The following is a 19,109-nucleotide window of genomic DNA, read 5'->3' on the forward strand; positions in this document are numbered from 1 at the left end:
GAAATGATTACCATTTTCTATTTTTTTTTCTTGAGTTTTAGCAAGTTATATTTTTCTAGAAAATTATCTATTTCATCAGTCATTGGTATGAATTAAGTATTTTTAGATTTTTTAAAGTCTATCATTTATCCCTTCTATTATTCCTAATTTGATTCATTTATGCTTCTTTCTTTGTCTTTTTATTAAGCTTGCCAGATTTATCCCTTTTATTTGACCTTTTAACAGTGAACACTGGGGCGGGACTAGGGTTGTGGCTCAGCAGTGGAACCCTCCCCTAGCACATATGAAGCCCTGGGTTCAATCCTCAGCACCATATATAAACAAATAAATAAAATGAAGGTATTATCCAACTACAACTAAAAAATAAATATTAAAAAAAAAAAACCCAAACAGTCAACACTGGGTTTTATTGATTCCCTCTCTGAGTCTTTTTTGTGAGTAAACTATGCCATCAACATACACCAGACTCTGATGTGTTCATGTCTTCCCACAACATCAGAATTTATTGAATATCAATACGTTCACAAGCTACATCACTTTCAGCAGCTTTAATTCACCAGATGTTTGTGGTTCACTGGTAACCAGGACAAGGCAATCTCAGGTTCTCTTGTGCCATTCCAATCTTAATTATTACTATCTCTAGAACTCCAGTCACATACCACACTTCACACAGTGGCACACCAGTTGAAGGTTGGCTAATAGTGTTAATGGTTCATAGTGGTCACCAGGTTTTAAGCGGTAGCACTGAGAACAAAGGCAGAGAGAGCAGAAGAGTCCCTCCAGGTGCTTAGATGAGTAAGAACCAGCTGGAAGCATTGTTCAGGGTGCAGAGCTGTTCAGGACGAGGAGCTTCCTCTGGGTGAGGGTCTGGATGGCAACAGTTTTGAAGGGGGCCACATCAAGCAGGGAGATCCAGCTAAGATGAAGCCCCAGGACAGAGTCAGGAGTCATGACTCAACTTGTTCCCGGATGGTCTGAGAAGACCATCAGTGTGTGCCTCCGTACTCTTGTTTTGAGTGGCTCTTCTCTTGTGTGTTTCAGGTGGGTAGGATTGTTATTTGCTGGTCTGGTGTGTCTGATAAGCTCACAGGTCTGCTTTCTTGGATATGAAGTCTATTTATTTGATAGGTATATAGCAACATCAGCTTTCTTTGATTAATATTTCTCTGACATTTTTTCCCATCTCTTTATATTTCACATTTGTTAGTTGGAGGGGAGGTGGGAATGGTTTCGGTTTCCCTAATTTTTATTCTGTTTTTTTCCCAAAATCTGTCTTGAGTTTTTTCATAATACCTTATTCTTTTCTTAAGTCACCTTTATGTATCTTAGTCCCTTTAGGACTTCTGTTTTTAATAATCACTTTTCAGGTTGTTCTCTATTGAAGTCCTTGTGGATTTCTTTCTTTTTCTTTAAAGAGAGAGAATTTTAATGTTTATTTTTCAGTTTTCGACAGACACAACATCTTTGTTTGTATGTGGTGCTGAGGATCGAACCCGGGCCACACGCATGCCAGGCAAGCGCGCTACCGCTTGAGCCACATCCCCAGCCCCTCCTTGTGGATTTCATCCTGTTTGTTATACATGGTTTTCTCCTTGTGGATTTTGTGCTTCTGGATTCTGAATCTTTTACCGCTGGAGCCTTATCTATAATATATCCCATGTAGTCCCAGAGCAGGAGAGGATCTGTCCAGGATGATTTTGGAGGCTTTTTGTTTGGAGGTGTGGGGATGAAACTCAGGGCCTTGCACATGCTAGGTAAGTGCTCTACCACTGAGCTACACTGCCAGCCCTCTCCAGTGTAATTTTGGGTTTGCTTCTGGTTGGCTTCTTAGATGCATCCATCTCCATCCCTGAGCTAGCTTTTATTTTTTGTTTGTTTGATTGTTTTCAGTGCTAGAAATTAAACCCAGGGCCTTGAGTATGCTAAGCAAGGGCTCCACCACATAACCCTTTTTAAAACAGGGTCTTCTAATGTTGGCCAGGCTAACCTTGATCTTGTGATCCTCCTGCCTCAGCCTCTTGAGTAGTTAGGATCACAGGAGTTTTTCTATAACTTTCATGAGTTCTGAGACGCATGTGTACGTATGTAATGAAACTTAAACCCTAAATTTGCCCCAGTTTGTTCTCATTTCTCAGGCAGGAGCGGGAGTCCTCTCCCTGAGAAGGAAAGGCTTTGGGGTTTGATTTTTGAGGGGGCGGCGGGTAGATAATTAGGGATTGAGTTCAGGGGCATTCAACCATTGAGTCTTATCCTCATCCCTTTTTTTGTATTTTATTTAGAGACAGGTTCTCACTGAATTGCTTAGGGCCTCACTAAGTTGCTGAGGCTGGCTTTGAGCTCACAGTCCTCCTGCCTCGGCCTCCCAAGCCACTGGGATTACAAGTGTGCACCACATGCCCGACTGGGGTTTGATTTTTGTTAACCTCTCTTTCACTGGGCTACTGCCAGTTAAAGGTTGTGCCTTTTAGGCAGACAGTTGATCTCCTGGTCACTGCCTTATCCCCTGAGCCCACTAGGGATGACCCCACGGGTCTGTGTGGCAGGGCCTGGGTTTACCCCTGTGCCTCTGCCTAGGCAGCCTGTTGAATTCTGTTCTGGTTCCCAGAGTCCATTTGTTTCTCATGTTGTGAAACCTTCCATTCCTTCCTTTTGTGTTCAGGTACACATAAAATATTTTCAAATATTTAATCTAGTGTTTTTAAGTCTTGATAGTAGGCAGATTTTCAGGTTATCTTAGCCTATAATTTTTGCCATAACTGGAAGACATCTAGAAATAGAGATTTAAGTTAGAAAATTCAAAGATTGAAACATAGCTAAAGAGATTTAAAAGCATCATGTAATACATTTTTCTTCACAGAGTTACCTTTTTTTATTGGTAACATAGACTGAACAAGAAATGACATTACTATCACGATTAGGTATCCATAAAGCCACTCTTCAGAAGGGTGGTCGCTGATCCTGACTTCTGAGTCTTTTGCTCTGTTTGTGTGACGTCCCTTTCCTCTCTGGCCTGTTGCTGGACTAGGTTGTGTTACCGCCTGCCGTCCAAGCACACTCAGACTCTACCTACATAGGAGGACTGGAGGAGATGGGGTGCGGAGGAGGAGTGGCTCCTTAAAGAGCGGCTGGAGAAACCCAGCTTTCTGCCTCTAGTGAGATGGCCTCCTGCAAAGGCTGACCATTGTTGGGACAGAGTCCATGGGGATGGTGGGGACGCAGGCCAAGATTAGGAATGTCTGATTCTTCATGACCAGTTGCACAAACCGGTTTTCTACCTCCTGTTACTCTGCACCTTGAGCAGGCTGCTGGCTTTATCCTGTGGTTTGAAGGGGGCTGGGAAACTTTAGGACTTGAATTGCTTGCCTGGAGCAGATGAGTACATTGCATTCCCCGTCCCTCTATGTGGCCACCTGGAGAGAAACGTCCTCTAGGCCTGGTGGTGGTTCTGCTCCTGATGTCTGATGACTGTGTTACTCTCTTTTCAGGGAGGAATGATCAATTGGAATCGTCTTTTCCCTCCTTTACGTCAGCGGAGAAACATAAACTATCAAGATGGTCATCGGTCAGAACAGCAGGCCTCCCCTCCTCTGGAGGTTTCTGAGGAACAGGTAATCAGCCACACCTGGTATGGCTGTGCTGAGGTTTAGCCAGCAAGAAGTCAAGCCCTGGGTTTTGTAACCTGGCATGGTGATGCATGCCTATAATCCCAGCTACTCAGGAGGCTAGAGCAGGAGGATTACAAGTTCAAGGCCAGTGTGGGCCACTTACTGAGACCCTGTCTCAAAATAAAAAGGGCTGGGGATTAACTTAATGTATAGAGTGCTGACCTAGAGTGCATAAGAACCTGGGTTCAACCCCCAGTAGCAGAAAAAAAAAAAAAGAAGGAAAAAAAAAAAGGAAGGGAAGGGGGAGGAAAGAAAATAAAAGCTTGATTTTGAAAGAAATCAGGCATATCAATGCAAAGATTTTTATAGCAGCTAAATTGCCACCAGGGACAACAACTTTGGACCTTTATTAGCAGCTGTGGTAGGTCTTACGTGTTTGAGGAAGGTTTGATTTAGGAAAAAGAAATGCATTATGATGGCTGATTTTAAAATCTGTTTTATTTTATTTATACAAGAAGCTAATGAAGTTGGTTTCCTACAAAAGGTGGGAAAGAAGTAGAAAGATAAAGAGAAAGTAGCACTTTTGGTATGGTTTTGACTTGTGATTTTAAATCATACTAATATTGTACATATTTGAAAAGCAGATCAACAAGAATAGGCACCAATGTAAAGTTGAAAAAAAAATGGTTCAACTGTATTTCAAATGAATAACATAATCACATTAAAGCGAAATTAATTTCAGTAATTTTTGAACAGTCTAAAGAAAAAAACTGCAAACAAATCTTAAGACTCTTCTCTGTAGGTTTATTTTTCATAGTAGCATGGGAATGGGATTCTAAAATTATGTCACGTGTATTATAAATTTGACAAATCAGGAAATAGGTGTCATACTGTGGAAAAAGGAAGGAACAAATATAGAACATGGGACAGCAAGGAAGAACCCTTGGGGGCTGGATCAGAACTAGCAGTGTCTGCACAAACCATGATTGTGTGTGTGTGTGTGTGTGTGTGTGTGTGTGTGTGTGTGTCCTTACACACACACCTGCCCTTGCTCTGACTGATAGGGATCAGAAGCCGATGACATCCTAGTAGCATTGAGCACACCCAGTGCCCAGATCTGTTTCCAAATAGTTTTCCCCACTGAAAGGAACCAGACCTCTTGAGAGAAATGGTGGGCCCAGGCCCAGGTGGGGAGGAGCAAGATAACCTTGAACATCTTGTGCAGGTAGTGGGGAAGTGCTCAGCAACTGGTGGGGCATGTCATAAGGACTCCCGAGCCCGCTGAGGGTCCCCTGGCCACATCTATCCTGAATTTGAGCACATAAATGAGGACAGTAGTATGGTATAATCCATTGAGGGAGAATTCGTGAGTTTATACCGATATTAATAGATAAATATTACATAAATACCTACACAGAAGAAAGGAAATGCATTTCCTTTTAGTAGAATTTCACATACTACAGAAAGCATAGCAGTATTGGAAAATTATTTTTGTAACCATCATGGTAAAAATAAAAATCAGTTCAGGGAAGAATCATCAGTATGTGAAGACTTGGGGATGAATATACTCTCACAGTATGTCTGCACAAGTTACTTAATTATAAAAAGAAAACAGTAACTATATAGTGAGCAACCCCTCCACCGAGTTACCAAAGTAACATTAGCAGTGCTGAACAGAGACATCGTGCTCACACCCTGAGAGGCGCACGGCTGTTAAGTGCTACACTCAGGCACAGAACTTCACCAGTATGAGGGACATTCTCTAAAATACCTGGCCTATGCTCTTCAGGAACCCTCATGTCACAGACCATTCTATATTACCGGAACTGGGGAGCCTTGCCACCTCGATACTGAACAAGATTCTCTATAGGGAAAATCAGAGGCAGGGGAGGCCCTTTTAGGATGAGATTATACTGTAAATTAGAAATAGTATCATGTTCATGTTAAATTGCAGGATTTGGCATCCATACTGACGAGTTAGGAAAGAGAATACTCTTGTTTTTAGTCAATGCACACAGAAGCATTAAAGGGAGTTAAAGGGAGCTGTGTGCAGCCCACCCTTGGGTAGCTCAGGAACAGTCTGTGAGTGAGAGTGAATGTGCACATGCTCTGTGGGTGCAGACAGAGAAAAAGGGAAAACAGTTAACAAAATAACAGTTGCTGAATCTGAATGAAGATGTAAATAGGGTTTCTTGTTACTATTCAGGAAACTTCTCCAAGTTTGAAATTATTTCAAACTGGACATTTTTCTTCTGTGTATGCTGTTTTTTTTCTCATCAAACAAAGCAAATCAAGATCATCATTTCAAAACTGGCCACACCATGCCTGGAGGTTCCTCATCTCTTAGCCCTAGAGTAACAAAGAGCAGGGCACCCAACCTGGTGGCAAAACTATGTCCTCAGGTTTTCTGGAACTCCAGCAGTGGCCCTTAGAGAGGCTCCCCCAGCACCCCTGGATTAGACCATGGTAAATGCTTTTGAGAGAAACTAAAATGTGCCTGACAACTGTGCCTGTCCACCCCTTGGCTCAGGTGGGCAGGGGGCTGTGCAGCCAGAGCACTTCTCCTCTACCTGTTTAGAGAACTTTTCAACAACTGCTGTCCCCAGGGATAAGATCTTTATAGTAACAGATTGAAAAGTAAGATAATAGTCTCAAATCCAGGTGGAAAGATCAAACTTCTCTTACCTTATTGTTTATTTGGTATAGCAGTGAGTCACATTCTTCACGAAGCCGTTAAGGGCATGATGTATTTAAAGGTGAGATATTTCTTGGTTTTGGCACTTTGACAGGGAAAAAGTGTCAAAAACAGAGAACAAGGAGAATGTGTGTAATTGAAGTCTTTAGGGGTTTTTAAAAAATGAATCACTTTTCCTGATCCTCCCAGAATGATAGCAGTGAGGTTAACATGATGTCCATATCAGTCTAAAGCAGCAGTTAATTCTCCCCTGCTCTGGATTGTGAGAAGATGCACATGTGCAAGAGGTTATTTACGCTTTCTTGCTCACTGATTTTTCTAAGTCTTGCTTTTTGTGGTTCTTGATTATCCTGAAAGTGGCAGATACAAACCATCATGGCACTAAAGACACAAGGCTCACAAGTGTTATTTATTATGCAGTCTCAGCATTTCTTGGGTAGGTGCTACAGTGAGTATAAAAGATTAAAAAAAAACAAACCCACTGATCCTCCTTTCAAGATGTTTATGATGAAGTGTACAAAGTTACTGTATGAGCTCTTGATTAGTTTGTTAATGCTAGCTACTGTCTAAAATATTATGTTAATAAAACATTAAGCCAACTTTAATAACTTTTTATCCTTAATTTTTTAATTAAATGTGATTGTAAATGAGTCATATAATGCATTAAAGAAGCTTCATTATTTTCTAAATCCAGAAAAATAGCAGAAAACTTTATATAAGCATTTCTAATAACCATACACTTCAGATATTTTTAATGAGAGTTATTCAGTAAAATCCAGTAGATGGGAAGTATATGCAATGAATTTGAAAGCAGAATGTTCTTTTGAGAGAGTGTGCCTCCTTCCTCAGCCCAGTCTTAGTGTAACAGACGGCCATAGACATCTGCCACCTCTTCTACATTTGCTTTTTTTGCTGTTAAGATTTTTTGGTTTCTCAGAACCCAGTCCTGTTTTTGGTGGGTACACCCATAGCACCTTTGCCTCGGAGATGCCATCCCTGTCCCTCTTAACATGGCCACAGGGTGGTTCCCATGGGGGCAAGCTAGGCAAGGCTGCAGATCCCTGAGCTGCACCTTGTGCCTCACACTGCCCAGACTGGCAAACTACACAGACTGCTAAAGGCAGTCCCCGGGAACTGAAGGACAAGACGCCTGCTCTGGCCATCGTGGCGCACACGTGCAGAGAGGAGCATGAGGGGAAAAGCCGGTCCCTGCCGGTTTACAGAACTTTCCAAGAAGTGGGCCAAGGAGTGGGGGATGTCGGATGAGCCGTGGAATAACAAGTGACCGTGAGAAGCAGCTGTGCAGGAGCGAGGCTGCAGGGCTTCCAGGAGGACCAGAAGGGTGTCACCAGCTCCAGGTCCAGTGAGGATCAGGTAGTGTAGAGGGTCCTGCCAGGCGAGTGATGGAGGAGGGAAAGGAGAAGGAGGAGGGGAGAGGAAGACAAAAGGAGATAGTGTCAAAACCAAGAGCTGTCCAGTGAACTCCCTTCAGTAATCGAATGTGCTGAGGTGTCTTCTATCTTCAGAATAAGGATATCTGTCTGTCTGTCTCTCTCTTATGCTTTCTTGTATTATAGTACTAGGAATCTAACTTAGGGCCTTACATTCTGAACAAGCACTCTACCACTGAGCTACACCCAACCCTTTTTTATAAATTTTATTTTGATACAAGATCTCACTAAGTTGCCCAGGCTGGACTCAACTTGCAATCCTCTTACCATAGCCTTTCAAGTAGCTGGGACCACAGGTATGTGCCACCACACCCAGCTTCTCTTTTTCTTTCTTTCTTTCTTTTTTTTTTTTCCTTAAGCAGGTATTTTTATACTACACTAATATTCAAAATTAACAAATAATGAAATATGGACATATTCACATATTTTTAAATCAAAGGAGAAAAAATTATTAAGTGTGTCTCTTTTGAACCCTCTGCAAGGTTTAAAAAAATGACCGTTCAGATGAAATCAGACGAGGAAGTTAAACAGGACAAAAAAAGCTAGGACTTAACAAAAGGAAGATAAACAAATTTCCGCTTCCTCTCTTCCATTCATGTCTTGATACTGAGGTAAATAAAGTAGGATTTCCTGCCATGACGGAGTTTAGAGCCTAGTGCAGGGAGACGGGCCTGGAAACCACTGCCAGGAAAAGGCTCATCTGCTGTTGAATTGGTGCTGTGAGGGTCAGGGCAGTGGCCTTCACAGGGAAGGGGCCCAGTGGAAGTTCACCAGACTCAGGTGAAGCTGGCACGGAGGGCAGGGCAGGACACTGTCTGGAAGCAGACGGAACAGGTTCCCCAAGGTCCGACACACAAGCATGAACTCTGCTGTTAGGCTGCAGCCATGGGAGGGTTAAACAGGAAATGACATCATCATGGTTCCCCAGATGGTGGACTAGACATAGAAGAAGAGGTAGCTCCTTATCACAGCCACAGCTATAATTTCTTCCATCCTGCCTAGAAAACATGGTGCACCTGGGTGCTTAGAAGACTCTGGCCCAACCAAGTGTCACTCAGTACCTTAGTGACAATTTTATATAACACAGGATACACGTCATGTGGATTCCATTTATGTCCTCTGAGATTTCCATTAGCCCAAGAAGAGAGAGAATTGTAGGATACTTCAAAGTCTTAACTGATAAACTAGCAAATGTGTTTTCTGAAACAAATGTGTTATCTGAAAATCAATATCTTAATGAAGTTCTCTCAACACAGGCTTCCTTAGCACGTCTCCAAAAACCCACCTAAACCCTGAGCCTCTGGAAGCAGAGTCCTCACTAATGCCCACGTGTGCACCCTCTGTGTCTGGTCTGAATACTCAAGGTTGCTGTAAGCAGGTGTTGGTTTTGTGCCTCACGTGGTGTCTGGTTTCCCTGGTAGACAGGAGCTCCCTGAGAGCTGGGACCAGGTCAGCCCCATTTCCTCCCCACAGAGCCTGACACACTCAGGTACTCAGTGTCAGACAGAGAAGGTGTGCTCTGTGGGCTTCCCTTTCAGAACTTGAGTTTTCACTCGGAGCTGTGCTAGACAGTTGAGCTGTGTCAGATCTTTCCACCTCTGTGAATCTGGTTGATTGGGAGTGTTTCTTAACAAGACACCAAAGGTACGCTTGTTACAGTGAAATATCAGGTGACAATTGGATAATTAAACCATCTTTGTTGTGGTGCCCGATCCTGCTGGGTGCTTTAAAAAAGATATAGGCAGGAAGCTCGCTCAACCCTTATGGAGGACCTACTACCTACCTGACCCAGAAGCAGGCAACAGGGGCCAAAGAGGAGAGTCTCTGGGCAGCCCAAGGCCAGGCAGGATGTAAAATAACTTGGAACCACTCCTCAACCAGGAGGTGTGAGAAAGGAACATCAGAGGACAGGGAAGGGAGAGCCACACTGCCTCACTGAATCCTGGAGGAACCTTGCATCACAACGCAGGGAGGGGCAGCTGGTGCTGTAAGGTGAGTTGAAGAGCCAGCTGTGTCCCCTGTTATCCCGACAGGGTGTGCGTGTGGCCTACCACATAAGGGCAATCCCCTTACGTGACTGACCCCTAGGGATCAGGTGGGGGCCACTGTAAGGTGGGTATTGCTTTCTACAAGCGTTAGAATTTGGGAAGTAAGAACCCCAAACACCCTTTGTTTTTGACACCCTTAGCTAAAGGGAAGTTAAATAAAACCACAGTGTCATTTGGACAAAGGGAGCCCAGTTGTCCCTGATGGGAGTTAGTAATGAATGTCATTGGAACAAATGTCCCATTTTACTAGTTACAAAAAGGAGTTAATTATGAATACAAAGTGGGGTTTCACTAGTTTTCTTGGATAAGAATTATCTTGAGGTGGTAGAGATGCGTACACATAGCCCAATCATAGATGTTTAAATTTTTTTAAAAAGGGAAAGTGATATAGATTTACCTCCATCTCTAGGATTTTCCTCATTCAGTGTGGTCTCTTTGGAACGGTGATTTGGGAAAAGTGTATTCCATCTTGTTCTTCGGAAGGTTGTCAGCTGACAGTGACAGTGCTTTGTGGTGGCGCCTGTTCCTGTCTGGGTTCCCTACCTTGGGTCAGCCAGCCACAAGGCTGCGTCACAGGGGGTTGCAGAGGGCTGCTGACGCTGTGGTGTCTGGCCCATGACACAGGCAGCTGATGCAGGAGAAATTGCCCCTGGTGGGCGCCTGGGCATGCCCATGGTCACATTCAGCCCCCAGAGGCAAAGCCAGGCTCTGCATCTACTGCAGTCCCAGCCTGTGGTTGGTGTCCTAAAGTCAAATCATCCCTGCACCTCTCTGGCACATCACAGAAGACAGACATTGAATAGTACATTTGAAGAACTTTTAGGGGGAGGGTACCAGGGATTGAACTCAGGGACACTCGACCACTCGATCACCAGCCCTATTAGAGACAGGACCTCACTGAGTTGCTTAGCACCTTGCCATTGCTGAGGCTAGCTTTGAACTCGCAATCCTCCTGTCTCAGCCTCCTGAGCTGCTGGGATTACAGGTGTGCGCCTCTGCTGGCATATTTGAGTATGAATAGACAGTTGTGTAAGACACAAGAGGACCCTGTTTGGACAGTAACCAACCATAGCTAGCTTCTAAACAAAGTTAGAGAAAAAGATGGTTTCGATTTTTGGACTAAAAACTGAGCTGCACTAATCTGATGTTTCGCGGTGAGGATTTTCAACGGAAACTCTGCTGCGGGAGCAGGAGGAGGGTATTCACGGTGCTCTGAGAGCGAATGTTGAAGGACAGGCTCAAAAAACTCCCATGGGCATTTTGTAAGTTTTCCAGACAGACGGCTGTTGACAGTGTGGCTGAATCAATGAGAGTGTGTGTAGCCCTGCTGTTGGCTCTGCTCACGGCAGAAAATGCTCTGTCATGCCTGTTCTTGAAGACTTTTGAGTGTCTTCACTCTCTTGTTTTGTCCTTGAGATGCTTATGGCTGTTTTTGCCAGAGGACCACCAATTTCTTAAAGAACTCACACAGCTCAGATGCCCCAGCTGCATGCTCCACGACCAGAGCACTGAGTGCACCACCCTGTCCCTTGGGTGGAAATGAGGCAGACCTGGCCAGGACCTCAGGGAGCCAGACAGCAGGGGGCCGGCTGCACCTGCTCATCCTGGCTTGAACCACTGGGTTTCAACTGGCCATGATGTGCTTTCATTATCTGGCCAAATCAAACTGAGAGACTACAGTGAGGATTTCCCCTCCCTTGGGTGTTAAATCTGATCAGGTTCTCATGGTTAGACCTGAGGGTTCTCATCCCATAGCTGAACTGCAAAGATAGGAAGCAGCCCACAGAGAAGCCATTAGTTTAGGCTTTGGGTGTGATTTAATACATGTGGAAGCTAAAATCTCTGCTTTCGCTGGGGCAGGAGGTGGGCTGAGTTTCTATAAATACCATTATTCATATAATCATTGGGATTGAGTATCTGCTAGAATCTATAAAGTATTTCCAAGAGTCACTAAAATAAAACTGGCCTTTTTGTTAAAATTCTGTGTTCACCTTTTAAAAAAGAAGGGTGTCCCCATCCTCTGGCTTCATTTGGTCTCATCATGTTAGATTTCTTAGGCCAGTTCTTGTTTATGTCATTTTAAACTAGAAAACTGCCGCATGTGGCCCTCTTGGTTTCTAAGTGTGAAGGGTTTGTTCCAGGACTGTGTACTTGTGTGCCTTCACTTTGTTGTTGTAAAGGACACATCAGTTCTTGACAAAGGTATAAAACTAGTGAAGTGGAAGCAGGTGAAAGGGAGTGTGGAAAATAGATCCAGGTGGGGGCCATCCGAGGCTCTGGATCAGGGCCTCCTCAGAGGTCCAGAGGGAGAGCTTGCTGCCCTCCTGGCCCAGAGGCTTTCATGGTAATAATTATCCTAAGAGGTGACATGGATCAAGCACCTGTTATGTATCCATTCCAGAGCTTTCACATGCATACGCAGGACTGATGCCAGGAAACTGGTCTCCCTGCCTCCTGGGAGTGCCCAGCTATCTGTCCTGCACTTCTGCAGAGCCACCCTGGCCACCAGCCTTGCCTCCTGAATGTCTGTGCTAAGGAAGAGTGGACCTCTGGTTTCCCGTTTGTTTTGGTTGCCTGACTGCACATCTGCAGAGGCCTCACTTTTGTCTTTCTGCCATTGAAACACAGGAATTGGTCTTCAGAGCATTCCTGAGTCCTTCACAGAAGAGGCAGGAATGAGACGCGCTAGGATTGGGCAGCCAGGGCTTCTCTGAGCCAGTAGGTGCTAAAGTCCACAGCAGTCATTTTTAGTGCCCACCAGAGAAAGCTGTGGGTGTCTGTTCTTTAAGTGGCTAGTTGTTACTCCCATTCTTACCACCTGGACTGAACTCAGGGATGGCCTGAAGAAGGGGCAGCAGGGGCTTCCCTCCAGGTTGGCTGATTTTCACCCACATACCTAAGCCCAAGCATACACTTTCATTTATCCATGTTGTGTTCTGCATGTGAGAGGAGCTTGACAGGTACCATTTCTTACTATAAATGTTCATTTTTAAAAAAAAGAAAAACAATGCTAACTATTTCTACTTAGTCATTTTCTCTGACAAACATATCAAGTTTATCAGCAATGAAAACCCTCTAATCACACTGGTCTTCTCACTTCTAAAGAACATGCAAGGTCCAAACCAGCTCCGTCCTAAGTGGGCCTGGTGGCCCACCTCAGCCTGCATTGCCAGCCCACAGCCTGCTCAGATGGCAGAAAGTCTTCTGCAGAGACCTGTGAAAAGCCAGGCTGGGCCGTGAGCCAGTGCCAGTGTGCGTGTGATTGCACACTCCTAAGAGGGAATGACCTCCGAAGGAAGAAAAGCTTTTGCTCCTCACGCTGGACATTGCTTTTGTGGCTAAGACACAGTGGCATTCCAGACAATGGGGCCCCTGCAGCCTGGCTGCTGCTCTGCTGTGGCGGCCTGCATGTCACCACCTGCCATCAGCATCTTCACCAGTGGAGGAAAGGTCAGGTGCCCCAACTTCTGTTGAACTGGGCTCTGCAGCTCCAGTGAATCCTGACCCCCATGCTGTGCTAATGGACAGCAAATAGATTTGCTCCTGCTGGCCAGGTGCACAGAAGCAGCCGGTCCTCAGCTGTGCTTGAGGTGACCAAGAGGGATAGTAAAGGCAGCCTTTTCCAAGCCATTGAAGTGGGCCTGCGGTTTCACTTTTGCAGAGATAATGGATGGAAAGAAGGTGGCTGACAGCTCCTCACTGGCCTGGGACGGAGTTCCCTAACTGCAGACGGTTGAGACCAACAGCTTAAGAGCTCGTGTCAATCCTGCCCAGTGCAGAGATTTCCCTCTTACTGCAGTGCAATCAGTGCTGGTCCCCCAGCCCATCCCCCAGCCCGGACACAGGGGCTTGAGAAAGGATGGGGACTAACACTCAGCTTCAAAATGCCCCTAATGAAAGGAGAAAGTGAGTCCCAAGAACAGGATGGCAAAATTGATATTTGGCATCTGGCAGAGCCTAAACCAGGTGACTTGTGAACATCAAAAAAATCGTGTTCGGGCTGGGGATGTGGCTCAAGCGGTGGCGCGCTCGCCTGGCATGCATGCGGCCCGGGTTCAATCCTCAACATCACGTACAAACAAGGATGTTGTGTCCGCCAAAAACTAAAAAATAAATGTTAAAAAAAAATTCTCTCTCTCTCTCTCCCTCTCTCACTCTAAAAAAAAAAAAAAAAATCGTGTTCATCCAAGGTACCACAGTAATCTTGCTGGCACAGGATGTCACCAGGATGCTGTGTGACATCTCAGCACCAACGAATTTGAGAAGTTTACTAAGCAAATTTCAGGGTGATACAAATTTGAGGGAGATAACTAACCTGGTTGACAACAAAATTAAAATAAAAAATAATTCATTTTAGTTGGCTAGAAAACAGGCAGGGATGTGCAGTGTCATGTGCCTAGAAGTGAGGATTGAGAAACCTGGTCTGAAGAGCTTCAGGTGAAATTTCCCAAAGGTTTTCAGTGTAAATTCTCACTTTTTGAAAGAATTATGCTGTTTCTACTCGGTCATTTTCTCTGTCTGGTAAACACCAAGTCCCACGATAAGGCTCCCTGAGCAAAGCACGTGTGCACACAAGTCTGCTTCCTCAAAAGCGTCCTGTGCTGTCTTCATCTAAGTGAACGGCAAGGTCAGAGGAGGGCGGCCCTCCAGCACCCAGGACTCAGGTCAGCCCACACCCGCGGTGTTGTGCTCTGTTCTAGGCACATTTTGAGATGATGCATAAATGAGAGCATGGGACAGAAGGGACCAGGCTAGAAGCTGCTGGATCCTGAAACACAGGAATGAACAAAGCAGCCATAGCCCTTCTTAGAGAGTTTACAGTCCAGTGGTGGGGACAGCCTCATTGAGTTCGGGACAGGAAGGTGGGACCCCCGAGGACTTCTCGTCCTGAGTCCTCTGGACTAGGAGACGTTGGGGAGAACAGGCACTCCAAGAGCCGACAGGTGAAGAGCCGCTGATGGGCCAAGGGAAGAGACCCCTCCCAGGCAGAGGCAGCACCCAGCCAAGGGGCAGCCACGGAGCCAGGGGGCTGGGAGTGTTCCCCAGAGGAGCCAAGGGATAGAGGGAGAAAGGAAGTGATACGCTGGCCACTCAGGGAAGAGCAGGTTCACCACTCTTCTCCTGCCCCTGCTCCTCTCAGGGGACTCTGGGTGTCACCAAGTAGGAGTGAGGTGCGCGTGCACAGGGCTGTCACATCCTTCTCATGGGAAGGGGACGTGGGGTTGCTTTCTGCCACTTCAAAGGGCAAAATTAGGACCTGTGATGTCCCATGAAGATCAGGTTCTGCTTGTACGAGGAATAACTTTCCACTAGATATGCAGAGCAGCCCTGGTGCCTTGGGCCAAGGCTGATATTCTAGAAAAGGTGAGTATTTCCTTGGGAGGGAAACGAAGCTAGAAGATTTCTGTGTTCTCTCCAGGCTGTCCATCAAGCCAGGGATTTGCGCTCAGGGCACCTGTGGGCACCGCCTCGCTGTGCCTGGGCCACATCTCACTGGCTCACCTGGGTGGGCCCCCGCTACAGCACAGGCCTGTTCTCTAGTCAGCAGCCACATCGAGGATGCAGCCCGCTGTGCGTTTCTGTGACGGTGGAGCTGGAGTGGAAGTAGTCGGGAGGAGCAGCCCTCCCGCTGCAGAGTTAGGTCCTAGTCTTCACCCTGTCAGTGCTCACAGCCTATAATGAAATGAATGACGCCTTCAGTTTCTAAACACCAGCTAGCACTCCACTTCTGAGAAGCGTCCCCTCCTGTGTATCCCCACACCCTCTCAGCAGTTCCCCTAAGGCTCTTGAGGGAGGTGGGGACTGGGCCTGGGGGTCCCCTGAGTCCCTTCCACTGCCCTGCACCCTCTTCTTCTCGCTGGGGCCTTCCATCATGTTGGCCCTGCCAGTCAGCCCCTCCTCCAGCCCTGTGCATGCCACCTCACCCCCACTCGGTGACACCCAGAGTTCCCTGAGCAGGGGCAGGAGAAGAGTGGTGGACCTGTTCTTCCGTATCACTTCCTATCTGAAAGGAATTTTTAAATGGTGAGGGAGTCCTCAGGTCAGTCCACAGAGCCTCTTTAATGCATATGTCATTGAAAATCTCAACGGTTATAAGAGTATCATCTCTTACCATGTTGGTGCAGGTATGATCAATTTTAATATAAGTGCAAAAACTGGATTCCTGTAGCTAATCCAAGGCTATCAATATTTTTATAGTCCTTCTTAGTTGGGAAACAGATTACAGGTAAACTTTAGTAATATTGCCGATTCAAACATTGGAGGCTGTACAAAGTGCAGGAAGCTGCATTCGTAGCCCCAGGATTGGTGTGGCTGCGTCCCCGCGGGCTTCAGCTGCCTCACACCAAGCTCGGCCTCCTGTGTACATGGCCACCACTGCTGCTGCCTACAGAGGCCACAGGCGGACAAGGCCTCAGCCCCCGGAGGCAGGGGCTGATGTGTTACCCAAGGACTGAAAGCATGTCGTGATCCTCAGGAGCAAGCGTCCAGTGAGGCAGTTCACATGCATGTGACACCTGCCTGTCCTAAGTCAGAGCAGAAGCTTGATCAGGAGTATCCCAGTGATGCATTCTGACCCCTTGTGCCTGGCTGCTCCTAAGGCCTGGTCCCAGTGGGTCACTGACCCTGAGAAGCCCCATTTCCTCAACTATAAAATGAAGTTATTTGAGATAATAATACATATTTATTGACCATATGTAGTAAATTGGTACCTGTTATGCATTTTAGAACAGAAGATTTCACATTGGAATAGAAACCAGTTAGTTGGTTTGGGTTCTTTTTGCGGGAGGAGGTGGTGGTTTCAGTTTTGACCCTTCCTACAAAGTTCGCACAGGAGCCTTCTGGGGGTCGGAGGATAAGCAGTGCTGTCGCCAACCTCCTGGGTTCTGCTGTCTGTTCACAGGTCGCCCGGCTCATGGAGATGGGATTCTCCAGAGGTGACGCTTTGGAAGCCTTAAGAGCCTCAAACAATGACCTCAATGTGGCCACCAACTTCCTACTGCAGCACTGATGTTCCAGTCCAGCCACTGACTGGCAGTGGCATGGTCCCCGCCACACCTCAGCCCAAGTACCAAGAAGGCTCTGGCAGCGATGTCTCATGGGGAGAGGGTGGTTCCCACTGCACCTCTTCCCTGTCTCCGAGATGGTTACTGTTGTAGTACCAAAATAAGTTTGCCATTAAATTAGCATGTATTTTCTATCTTTATTTTTTTATTGGGCATTTTCCTTAGTCTGGAGAATCATCATTCATTCCTACTGTGTTCAGGTGCATTAAAATTGCAGATTTCTGTGGGCATTGAAAAGCAGTCCAGATGGGAAATCGTTATTGTTGTAATGTTCTTACCGCAGTGACTTTTCCTATGTACCCTCTGATCATCGCCACCATGAAGAGGGACAGGTAATGGTACTTCAAGAAAGGACATGTAAAATTATTCTTTATTCTTTATGGACTTTTTTAATCACGATTTTTTGTTGTTGAACTTTGTTCAAATCCCACTGGCTGTCAGTGTCCCCATTTCCCAGGGGATGAGCTGTATCCACCAGGCCTCCGTGATGAGGGAGAAATTAAAGCTCATCCCAGCTCCACACTGTTCCAGCCTGTTCCCAGTCAGGGAATTTCTCCAGCTCATTCTCCCAACTTCCATTACAAATAATGATGGTAATCAAGTACTGACTTGAGGTTCTGGAATACACCATGACGCTTACTTGAGGTTAATTTTGCTCAGACAAGTCAGAGTTAGCCACTCAGGCTCGGGGGTGTCACAAGACAAAGGGAATAGTTGCTTTCTGGAGCCTTGCAGGGCTTTGCCAGAGAGCATGGTGGCTGACCCACTGCAGGCTCAGCCCCAGAAGAGAAGAGAAAGAGCCTTGCCGACCCTCATCCCTCATCCCGCTACAGGGCTAACCTGTCTCCCTCCACGCTCACAGCAGGCCCATCTGTCAGCAGGTTCTCCCTGGCCCCGGGCCTGGCTCCTGTGGTGGGTGAGGCAGAGCAGACTGCAGAAATGCAGTCGGGGAGGTGGGGAGGTGGGGAGGCAGGAGGCGGCCACTGTGGTGTGACCAGCTCCAGAGCAGGTTGACTATTACCATGTAAGCGAATTGTGCGACTGGTATGTTCCACAAAACGAGCAGCACTGTATCAAATTGATGCAAATTTAGATGTGTGATACTTACAATAAAGTTTTTAATGTGTTTTACTTTTCAGTATTTTTAAATTAATTTTATTGGTGCATTGAGATCATATGTAATAATGGGATTCGTGGTGATATATTCACACATGCACATAACATAACTTGGTCAGTTTGATCCCCAGAGTTGCCCCGTCCCATTCCTCTGCTCTGCCGGGCTTCTGTCTGTTTTCATGAAATTCTCTCCCTCCACCCGCCTTTTTTAATCTCTAGCTTCCACATTTGAGAGCAAAAATAATAACCCTTGACTTTCTGAGTCTGGCTTTACATAATGCTCTCAAGTTTCATCCATTTTCCTGCAAAATAGCATAAGCTTGTTTTTTTATGGCTAAAAAGAAAATCCAGAGCACATATATACATCTTCTTCATTCATGTGTTGATGGACACCTAGGCTGGTTCCATAATTTGGTTCCATTGTGAATTGCACTGTAAGCATGGGCATGCAGGGATCACTATGGTATGCTGACTTTAATTCTTTTGGGTAAATACTGAGGAGTAGTACAGCAAAGTCTTATGGTAGTTCCGTTCCTGGTCATTGGAGTAACCACCATACTGATATCCAAAGTGAGTGTTCTAATTTACAATCCCAACAGTGTATAAATGTCCCTTCCCCCGTCACCCACACATCCTCACAGGCATTTATTCTTACTTGTATTCTTGATGATTTCCACAAAATTTCAGTGTAGTTTTTATTTGCATTTTCCTGACTGCTAAAAATTTTGAGTGTTTTTGATATTTGTTGGCCATTTATATTTTTTCAAGAAGTGTCTATTTAGTTCATTTGCCATTTATTTATTGGGTTTTGTGTGTGTGTGTGTGTGTGTGTGTGTGTATAAGTTTTTGAGTTCTTTATATATTCTGGATATTAATCCTCTTTGGAAGGAGCTGCACTCCCTGTGTCGGCTCTTTCTTCACACTCTTGTTTCGTTTGCTGTACAGAAGCTTTTTAATTTGGTATCATCTCTTATATTAATTCTTGGTTTTATTTTCTGAGCTATAAGAATCCTATTGAGGAAGTCATTGCCTGCATCCATATGTTAAAGTGTTGAGTCTATGTTTTCTCTGAGCAGTTGCAGATTTTCTGATCTAATTCCTAGGTCTTTGATCCATTTTGAGTTGACATT

The 19,109-nt window shown here is 45.6% G+C and overlaps 1 protein-coding gene across 1 annotated transcript in view; it reads left to right on the forward strand.

Annotated features, from left to right (window-relative positions):
- The window catches only part of Ubac2 (UBA domain containing 2), a 157,405-nt gene extending 139,411 nt beyond the window's left edge, over positions 1 to 17,994 (forward strand). Inside the window, exons 8-9 of the mRNA XM_076872130.1 lie at positions 3,486 to 3,608; positions 16,701 to 17,994. Of these exons, the coding sequence (XP_076728245.1) occupies positions 3,486 to 3,608; positions 16,701 to 16,808 (231 nt within the window). The 3' untranslated portion in view covers positions 16,809 to 17,994. The remainder of the gene's footprint in view (positions 1 to 3,485; positions 3,609 to 16,700) is intronic.
- Positions 17,995 to 19,109: the final 1,115 nt, after the last annotated feature.

Source organism: Callospermophilus lateralis, chromosome 12 (assembly GCF_048772815.1).
Source record: "Callospermophilus lateralis isolate mCalLat2 chromosome 12, mCalLat2.hap1, whole genome shotgun sequence".
In the NCBI taxonomy this organism is placed as follows: domain Eukaryota; kingdom Metazoa; phylum Chordata; class Mammalia; order Rodentia; family Sciuridae; genus Callospermophilus; species Callospermophilus lateralis.